Raw genomic sequence first — 10908 nt, 5'->3', positions numbered from 1 at the left:
GAGTTCATTTCCTTCATGTTAAGCCAAACCAAAGATTGGTCGGAGCAGAGGGACCCAATACATGAGAACCATAAAACTTTTGCAAAAGTTCCCATTATTTCACTCAGGCTGGAGACCGATGCTTTCAATTGGAACAAATCAAAACCAAGCACAAGGTATAAGACACCTGAAGATGAACTTAATATTAGGCATTATTTCGTCGCTGCTTCAGGTCAACCTCCTTTGAAGGAGGACGATGTTAAAAAGTACTTGCGAATGAATACGAACAAATCTTGGAGAACTTTCGACTCGTACTTGGCCAGCACCACGAGATTATGGATGGTTAAATTCCACACCAATCAAATGTGGACTAATTCCACATGTGGACTAATTCCACATGTTCTTGTCCCGTTTACTTAAAAGAACATGTTTGTAAGCATATACTTGGTTTAGCAATTCAGAATACGTTTTATGATGTTCGACCGGAAGCCAAAACCGTTCCATTGGGTGAAAAGCGTAAAAGGGGTAGGGTTGCGAAAGCTAAAAAAGCGCTCATTGTTATTTAATTTCAGGTGTATTTAAAAAAAGACGTCAAAGATTATAAATAAACCAATCCTATTGTAAATTAAATTTTGTTTTTATAATTCTGTACCCATGAAATACGTTACTGGCAGGTCATCTAATTTTGTGGTAACCACCATCGTAATATATGGTTAAAAAGGCCAAAATTGGAAAAAATTCATCCGGTGGCGAATTCAGCCAAAATTTATGGTAAATTTCAGCTTATTCGGTGGTGCATTAAATTTAACCCATGTTTCTGCAACCTTCCTCCCTAGATATGATGCAATTCGCTTATACTCTTGAATTTCCGTAGCAGTCCGTGTGATTGTAGTAAATGAGGAAAGCTGCCCCTTTAGAAGTTTTGCCTTGGTACAGGCAGGGTTAGGCTGGTTTTCTGTAGTCCATTTCTCTATAAACAGAGGTAACAGTCTGTTCTCCTCCTTATTCTCAGGTCGACTTCCGTTACATGTGCTCATAATTTGAATCGTTTCTACCGTTGTGCTTAGCGTGGTGATGTTGGTAATGGATGCATGGGCACGCCAAATTGAGTCGTTTCCTTGGATAAACAACGTGCTGGAATTCAGTCCAGCCTGGACTCGAAGCTTCTTATGCTTTGTTGGTTCGAAATTTTCATTAGCCAGTACTTCTACTGCGGAAATTGCAACTGGCACCCTCAAGCTTAACAATGGATTTGATTGGGCAAGTAGTGCGGCCTGTATTAAAGCGTCCAATACTGTGGGATGAACCGTGAAGCTTCCGATTTCAGCTTGATCAAATATTGGTGGTATTATGTGTGCTGTTATTATACAACTTGAGCGGCGGTTGGAACACTTTAAATTTAGGGATCTGAATCGTGGACCAAATTTATATCCCAAGTCGGACATCTCAATGTAAGGTGATAGCATTGATTCACCATCATAGTTATCCAGATATATTTCTTTTTTTGTCGTGCTAATATCTGATAGAATTACCTTGCCATTTAATGAAGCGTGTAACTCCCACGCACTGTCTGCATTATTCCGTCGACTTGATATGGAAATAATATACTTTTCTCCGTCGTACACCACATTTTTTTGTACGTCCGACTTCATATCCAGGGATAAAACCGTTTTAATGTCGACTTGGGATAACTTGATTCCACAAATCTTTTCACTTGCTTGCTAAGAATTTTCGTCACCGCAAAACCCATCTCTATATATCCAGCGGCAGGGTATATATTGTGGGCCCCGACCTTATGATCTCGCAGCCAGCTTCCAGCCCTCTCCAGCAGGGCATCCGTCGATGTTATAAAGGTTGATGTATGCTTCATTACACCACATTGCGGAAAAGAGATAATTGAGCCCAATAATGGGTGAATAATTTTATCTTTGCATCTTACTCCCATGTCACCGATATTTGAACTAATTGATGGGTTGAACCAAAAGGGACCTTCATTTTGGAATGGATATGTAGGTAGAAGCTGAGGCACATTTTTTTGTAACACATGATCTCCAACCAAATTGATCCAAATTTTTTTCCAGTCAAGTTCGACGCGATTAAGGTACATAGTCGAGATGGCGCTTAATAGGGTTGTCCAATTTGGGACATTCCTCCTGAGCGAAGGTATAGTGACGACATCAGCGCCAGGACAGTTTTCTTCAATCAATGAGGAGAGGATTGGGTGGGGACTAACTTCTAGAAATAATCTTCCTCCTATAGCTGAAGTTGCAAAAATAGCAGACTTAATAAATTTCACTGGTTGCTTGAAGCATTCTGACCAATAGGAAGGATCCAACGCTTCATAATCATATAACTTCCTTCCGTACATCGAGGAGATATACTGTAAACTTTGATTAGGCGTAGAAAATGCTAATTCCTCTAGGTCACTTTTGAATGCTGTCGAAACATGCTCAAATGATCTCGAGTGGTAAGCATGATCAACGTATTTAGAAAAAGTGGATTTTGTGTTATAATTTGTCATGACGAAGGTGGCAAATTTGTGTATGGTTTCTGTCGGACCCGACACCACTGTCTGGCTGGGTGAGTTAATCGCTGAAATATCTATCCAAGCTTCCCCATCCTGTATTTCTTTGTATATTCATAAATCATGCTACATGTCTTTGACTCGTCAGCCATTAGAACGGCCATCTGCCCTGGCCCCATTTCATCCATCACATTTTGTCGTAGTGACGCGATCAATCGCACTGCGGTAGCAAGACTTAGCACACCACAAGCTGTAGCGGCGGCTACTTCTCCTAATGAGTGGCCAACAACACACAAGTTGGGTCTTACACCCCACTCCATCCACATATTGAGAAGTGAGTACTCCAGAGCAAAGATGCATAGCACAGGATAAACGGGTTTATCTTTATCGTCCTGTAACCATTCGAGCAGATCGATGCCTGCGATATTAATCACATGGGAGTTTACTTCGTCGAAGTAACGACGGTAAGTGGAACATGTATTGTACAACTCAAATCCCATTCCTGCATATTGACAACCATGACCAGGGAAAAGAAATGAAATGGGGGTTGGTCCAGTTCTTTTGATAGATTTATTCTTGATTTGACTCGGTGCCTCGATGCCTGACTTCGAATCTGTTTGAAGAGCATGGAGTAGTTCAGCACGATTGCAACCAATGGCAATTGAGCGATACTCGTCGAAATGATGCCGACCAGTGGATGCCGAGTAACAGTAGGCTGCTAGTAAGTCGTCACCATCTAACAAAGCAAGGAGACAATATGGTAATGCTCATTTTACTGTTCGTAAAATATAAAACTAGCTGAAGATAAGATCACTTGCTATGCTAGTTAGTGGTGTATTTGAAATTTGATTATTCTTGTAATCTAAAAGCATATTTAACAACGTTGTTACTGGTAGATAATCAAACAACCTTTGTGCTTGAACCTAAAAAGTACTCTCACATCTGCAGAACGTCCTATACCTGAATTATATTGCGGCATATGTCAAGAATTGCTTTTTCATGAAGTGTTTTTTCAAAATTACCTTGCTCTTCAAACAATTCCAAAGCCTGTATGTGTTTCTTTTTCAAGCATTTAAGCGCGCCAGCAGACTTGGCTGAGAATGGAAGTATATAGAGTGGCGTACGTTCCCTTAAAGCTGGATCTGTTTTTGACGCTGCTAGTGGAACGACGCGCTCCAAGATCAGGTGCGTATTCGTACCAGTGATCCCGAAGGAGGACACTCCGGCAAGTGATCCCTTCCACTCTTGTGCTATCTTTGGTATTAGTAGTCCATCAAAATTGATTAAGGGATTGAGGTCGGCAGTGAGAAGTTGGGGTGGTATTGACCCATATTTCATTGCTAAAAGAACCTTAAGCAGCCCGGCAGCTCCAGATACGCTTTCGGTATGTCCAATATTAGCTTTGATAGAAGTTATGATCAGTGGATTCGATCTTTTTCCTGACGAGACTTGATAGGCTAGTCGCGTTGCTGCTACCTCAATGGGGTCACCAACCATTGTACCGGTTCCGTGCATTTCAATCCATCCAATTTCCTGCGGTGTCAATGCCGCGTCTTCAAGGGCGGCAAGCATAGCTTTAGCTTCTCCGTCAACGGTTGGTGTGCCAACATTTCGGCTGAGACCATCTTGCGAAGATCCATAGCCTCTAATAACTCCGAGAATGTTATCACCATCTAGTTTTGCATCCGTAACTCGCTTTAAGACAGATAATCCCTCCGTCAGCTCTCGCAAAACCATCAGCATCAACTTGAAACACCTTACACCTACCAGAAGGTGATAGCACGCCCTGTAACATTCAATGTTCGAATTTGGTCATAATCCTAATAGGTGTTAAAACAAACACAACTTCCCTTCTCAACCTATTTTGAAGAAATGCAAACCCAAGTCAGTTATGATCGGAAAATTTGTAGGCCCTAGGAATTTTTCGGTTGAAAAATATCGATCTGAACCGAATCCGAATTTTTCGATTAAAAAAATATCCGAACCGAATGATTCGGATTTGGTTCTGAATATTTTATACGACAGTCGGATAACCGACATAATTCTTTAACCTATAAAAAATGAGTCAGTCTTTCTTGCAAAGTTTTTCCTTCGATGAAAAATACAAATTTGGGTATAGATAATTGAATGAGCGAGGTCCCTCAGTAGTTGAAAAAGTTTTGACTCGCATTTTCAAAAAGTCCAGAAGTAAAAATAACAAATATCTCGATTAAAGCTTTGCAGAGCCCGCCGCAGAGTTTACAATACAAGCATGATTTTGTAACTATCAGGTAAACGCTAAAAATAAATCATAAAAAGGCTAGCCTGGGCTAGATTCGATTTAAAGGATGAAGTAACCCGCTCCCTCCTTAAACGCATAGGGTAATTGTGCAAAAATAATTAGAAGGGTTATGCACTATAATTTTACATGCACTATGCTCATAACAAGTTGATTATGCTGATTGTTGGTTCAAAAATCCGGCGAGTTCAATTGAATTGAACCGATGTTGCACGCCAACACGTTGAGGATGAAGTTTCCTCATCTTATCCTGAATATTTTTTCGGTGCAAGATTAACGAAGAATCAGCAAGCACGCAAGGTATAAGGCTAAAGTAGCGTATGCACATTTACGGGTAGAATTTATTAATTCAGACCAATTTCTTGATATCTATATATACTACTTGCACTCAAATAGTTGTGCCTGTTGCGAAATCATTTACTGATCAGCGATGCGCAATTCGACAGCGCCTTCTGTCCAGATTGGTTGAAGGGAGACTATTATTCCGTCATTCTAATGACATTTAACCTAGTCTTATAAGCCAAGACAAATTTGTTAGAACTAGTTTTTCAACTCAAGACCATCCAATTGCTCCCGTGAAAGTGACATGGAAAATTTATGCCTATAGATGACAGAAATCTACTCTAATAAAGTGATAGTATGATCCCTGGGTCCCTGGGTCCGTCTTCGCAATGCAAATTGCCCCATACAGTAGACAAAGAAGGAAGCGGAGCAACCACTGCATGCATGCACTGCACTGCATGAATAAATGAATACATGAACATGTACACCCCACATACATACATCACTCATCAATAGTGGTTATCATGATAAGTGATCGTGATAAACACTATTAATTAATTATTTTAGTTTGAGAAACTCTACCCACAGCGAGTGGCATGTCAATTCGAATGTATTTTTGACGCTGAATCCAACGCCGTCAATGGTTTTGACCTGCGAGGCCCCCGTGACCTCGCCGTGACCGTGGTGTCCAAATCTGGCTTATTCGTGATGTCGCATATCAATTCGAATGTATTTTTGACGCTGAATCCGAATCCGTCAATAGCTTAGCGTTAATTGTAGAAGTTAACGGGGTTTATGGAACTTAACGGGAGCGTGAAGCGTGGGAATTTAAATAGTTAGCTATGCAGTTACTCCCACGCGACGGGAATTTAAGTAATTAGCTATTCAACTACTCCCACAGGGGGGAATCAAATTTTACTGTGACCAGGTTAATTAAAATGCAGTATGACTTGGGCAAACCCTCACTCTGATGTATGTATGTAGTATGACAAAGTCTCCACTGGGAATTATTTAAAATATAGTATGACGGATTTTTCGCTTTGGGCACACCCCCCACTGGAACTCTTGAATCCGGCCTTGGCCGGGCTATACGCTAGTATTGGTCATAAATTCGAGCATAGCCAAATGGCTACTTGGAGGTCCGTCAAATTTTGTGCAAAATACTAACATCACTGATATTTTTCTAAGGCGAGACATGAAACGTAATTCATCATTAAGTATCAATTTGTACCTGAAAATCCTGATACTTGAAGGGCTTCAGGATGAGATTTGCTCCACCAGCAAGGGCCAAGTTGGTCCTTTTTGCTCGCAAATGTCGCACTGCAGCACCTATTGCGCATGAGGATGCCGAACATCCAGCTTCAATCCCTTCGGTTGGACCTATTGTCCCAAAAAATTGAGCAATCCTTGCCGCCGAGTTCCCGGTTGAGCATCCAAGGTAACGGCGTACCTCCTCCCCTCCTTCAGTTGTGCCAGCAGTCAAGATGAGGTCCTTATACTCATCCCTCCAAGTGCCAACAAGCACAGAAGCCGCAGTTCCACGAAGTGATTTTGATGGAATTCCTGCGTTCTCCAGAGCCTGGATATACATAGATATATAAACACTTGACTCAACATGCACTGGAACTAAAGGTAATTAGGACTGAGTTTAAGGAATTAAAATGACCAAATTCTGCAAAAGGATTGTCTACTCCAAATTTTTAGCAAATATAATAAAGTTTTATCAAACACATGTAGTTATATTAAATGCTTAATAACTCACCTCCCAGCTTAACTGCAGCAGGAGCCGTGCCTGCGGATCAATGAAACCTAACTCGAGTGGCGACAATCCCCAAAAAGTTGAGTCAAATTTGTCCACGTCGATATCAATGAAGCCAGCTCGAACAGATTTTTCCTCATCCTTGAGCCCACGACAACCTTTCTCAATTGCCCATCTACTCGATTGGACCACGCCCACCGAGTCGGTCCTGCTCATTAGATTTTTCCACAATGTGGCTCCATCGTTCGCTCCTGGTAAGCGAAACGCTACCCCAACAATTGCAACCGGTTCCTCCCTCGCCGTTTCCGATGTCATTGTATGCGTGAGCATATTGAATGTCCAATTCTCGAACCCGAAGTAAAATGTGGTGCTGGAAAGATTCTCTGAATTTGCTGAGTTTGTTGCTCTGAGTAAATCAGATTGCAGAATAATCTGAACTTTGCTTAAGCTCTGTATATTTATGCACAATTTCTTTTTACTTCCCTGTAAAGGATTGAAGCGATAACAAAGGCATCACATTTTTAAGTAACATATATATATATTTATGCATAACCTTGACTCACATATATATGGAACATGGATGTCACATGAACATGGATGAACATGGATGTCATACATATCAGATATGGAACACCATATCTAATTGCACTACACTTATTAATGAGTTCATTAATTAGTTATGGAGTAGTGCACTTTGCACTATCATACATATAACAGGAATATTAAAGTGAAACTATTTTTTTGTCCTTGTCAAATAGTGATGTAGTCGACGGTGTGATGAGATTGCACAGTTGGAAATTTCGTACACTAAATTAAATTTATCCTACACAATTACTCTTTACCAACAGTCTTGCGTGTAAAATTTTATAAATTCCCTACCCTTTCCTGGTCTAAATATATGTAAGGAAAATAAATGCAACATAATTCGCTCAAGATAATAATGTTGCTTACATCATGTCAATTAGTGCTGATGGGTTTAAAATTATATACATAAATTATTTAATCCGACGGACTAGTTTGGGTACTTGTAGCGCGACGGATGTTGTGTTCTGCTTGAGTTAAAATAAGATGCGGAATGTTGGGATCTCCTGCCTACTGATTACTGAGTAATTAGATAGATACCAATACAAGCTATACTTGTTTCCAACAACAAAACATACCGAAATGTTCATAGATTAAGAGTTATTTTTCGTTATCCGTGATCCACTTATCGGCCTTACCTAAACCACTCAAGTTGCTGTAAATGGTTTTTCCCACCTTGTGTATGCGCGTTTAAAAATTTGGGGTAGTTCAAAAACGTTTTATCAGGTGACAAGTTTCTAGTGTTGCCAACGAGCTGTTCACTGAGTTTAAGATGAGTTGGGGTATGGCTGACTACAGATCGTCATGTGCTTGTGGGAAACTGCATTGTTTATATGTAAGCATTTTTCGACTACCAAACAAATTTAAAATATAATGATATAAATTTCGAAGGAATAAAAAATTGGTAATTTGTCAGTTTTGAGCCACCTTGTTTGACACACCAAAGAGTGTTTTCTAAATTTGAAGGATATAATTACCGGCTGGTAGAAATTTATTACCAAAATTATAAAGATAGCTTAAAATATTCCGGTGGATGGCTAGTTACCCGTTTGGTATTGATACGGTAATAATCCCGTATAATTTTTGTAGGACGCGTAATTACCAAGAGCTCGGTAAAGACGCTTATTAGGAATTCTTTACCAAGTTGCTAAGAGTGTAGGAGTAGAAAAATGCTAAAAATTTAATTTTGCAAGTACCAATTGGTAGTTTATTTAAGGACAACTTCATCCTTAGTTTATTTAGCTCCTTTTGGCAACACTGAATATTCCTATTTTGGTTTTATTAATTAATACATACAGTGGTGATATATAAATATGTATAATTTTCGTATAATTCTAGTCGAGATTTCAGCCTGATTATAATCTTATTGGACACTCTGTACAGTCGTTGTAATTGTAAGTAGAATTCGCATTGACATGCATCTTTATGTAAGTAACCTGGCAGACGAGAATTGTACCCCAGAAAGGGGGGAAAATAACTTAAAAAGTAAAAATTAACTTAAAGTAAAAATTTGCTATTAATATGGTAAAATTGTAATACCGAGCTACTCCTACACCGTATCACTTATCAGTACCACTTTGGTAGAGACAGGAATATACTGCTTGATATTATTTAAATGCTGGATTTCTAAAGGTGCATTGCGTAAAACAAAGCAAATCATGCGCTAAGATAATTGGTAGGTAATTCTCACAAAGTGAAGATTAATACGGGAGTACATATATAAGCAGGATAACTGGAGAAGGCATCGAGATAATCGAGACCGAATCAGATGTATGACCTCAAGGGGAGGATCGTAACGACTTTTGGGGTCTAACCACCCCCCTCGAAGTAAGTTGGTGTGGACCACATATTTTTTGGGGTAGAGAGGGATTACTAGTTTCATCCTGTTTTCGTTTACTATTTACTTTTTTACAAATTTGTGTTGTCCTATATTGAGCAAGGGAGTTAAGGTGGCATTGTATGCATGTTTTGAGTTTGAATTGTTGTCTTAACTTTCCATTCCTCCATATATTCAAATGGCGATTTTGAAACCTATTCATCTCTCCGTGAGTTTTTTTAAAGTATGAGGGTTTTATTGCACAAAAAATCGATAATTTTTAGGTTTACAAAGTTACAAGGGTATACCCTTGAAAATTCTATAGAATTTTCTTCAATGAGAGAATAAATGTAATTTATATTTATTCTCTCATTGAAGAAAATTCTAAATATTTGGCCTTTACTCATTATTTTTAATCTATTTTATATTATATATAAACAAGGCCCCAAAAAAGGGAAATCTTAGTGAGGCTTGGTGCGACTACAACTAATAAATAAAATTAGATTGCAGAATTTTTGCATCACCGCTCTCTGTACCGTTCTTTACTGGAAGCATTAAGGAATCATTTGGAATAAATGGCTCAAACATTCTTGTAATTTCATGAGAATAAGAATTAACAGGATATCCAGATTATAGGATTATCCAGAAAATATTAAAATTAAATATTTGCAACTTTTGTAGCATATTTGCAACTGTTTGCATCTTAAACTTAAAGATTCGTAGTTCTCAATTGTTTACCCATTATATTTGTTCCCAGCTAATTTACCAAACTTCTCATTCACTAGTGAAAACGCCTTCTTCGTCTTTCGTCCAATTAATTCAATAAATGTATAAATGCATGTTTATGCAAAACAAAATTTATATTGGATCCAGTAAGAATGGTACAGAGAGCGGTGATGCAAAAATTCTGCAATCTAATTTTATTTATTAGTTGTAGTCGCACCAAGCCTCACTAAGATTTCTCTTTTTTGGGGCCTTGTTTATTTAATACTTGTAGTTGAGTTCTTCATATATTTATTAATAAGCACCATACATTCCTTAAAGCTAGAGTTGATTAGAAGATTTATTGTCAACAACATTAATGCTTTGCGTCGCTGCAAAAATTTGAAGGTTTTCTAAATTTAATAATCTCTCGAGTTCTTAACCGATTTTGATCATCCGGATCATAAATTCACCAAATCGGTTTGAATGTCATTTCTAAATTTCATAAGAATAATCGGTGCAAAATGTCATCAAAATCGGTTGAGAAATGACTGAGATATTGAATTATTTCTGTCAGTTTTTGGGGTGGGGTCAATGCACACAATATGTAATTTTTGTTGCCAGGTCGCTAAAAAATGGCAATTTTTTAGATTTCAAATTTGAATAACTTTCTGAGTTCTAAACGGATTTGGATAATCTTGGACTTAAAATAACCGGAATGACTTTGCATGTGCACAATGTTTTCAATAAGGGAACATGTTTGAATGATCCATTAATGAACTATGAAAAGAAATGTTCAGTAAGGGGCAAATTTTCGCGTATTTTTGCCCATAACTCTCTCAAAAAATAAATATTCCAAAAGGCGACTCGCACATCGTTTTGAAATTATCTAACAATGATCGGTGCAAAATTTCATCTAAATCGGTTGCGAAATGACTGAGATATCGTCGGCGGTCACTTTTTTGGGGAGGATCAAATGCATACTT

General features: G+C 38.6%; 1 protein-coding gene across 1 annotated transcript; it reads right to left on the bottom strand.

Annotated features, from left to right (window-relative positions):
- Positions 1-2580: 2580 nt before the first annotated feature.
- LOC110860727 (6-deoxyerythronolide-B synthase EryA1, modules 1 and 2) lies at positions 2581-7137 on the bottom strand. The gene is made up of 4 exons (XM_022109823.1): positions 6826-7137; positions 6311-6642; positions 3526-4289; positions 2581-3239 (listed from the first exon to the last, which is right to left on the bottom strand). Exons 1-4 carry the CDS (start codon positions 7135-7137, stop codon positions 2581-2583), a joined length of 2067 nt encoding a protein of 688 aa, XP_021965515.1.
- Positions 7138-10908: the final 3771 nt, after the last annotated feature.

Source organism: Folsomia candida, unplaced genomic scaffold (genome assembly GCF_002217175.1).
Source record: "Folsomia candida strain VU population unplaced genomic scaffold, ASM221717v1 Fcan01_Sc034, whole genome shotgun sequence".
NCBI classification, from domain to species: Eukaryota; Metazoa; Arthropoda; class Collembola; order Entomobryomorpha; family Isotomidae; genus Folsomia; species Folsomia candida.
The sequence above is the reverse complement of the archived record's forward strand: the minus strand, read 5'-3'. Positions and strand labels throughout refer to the sequence as shown.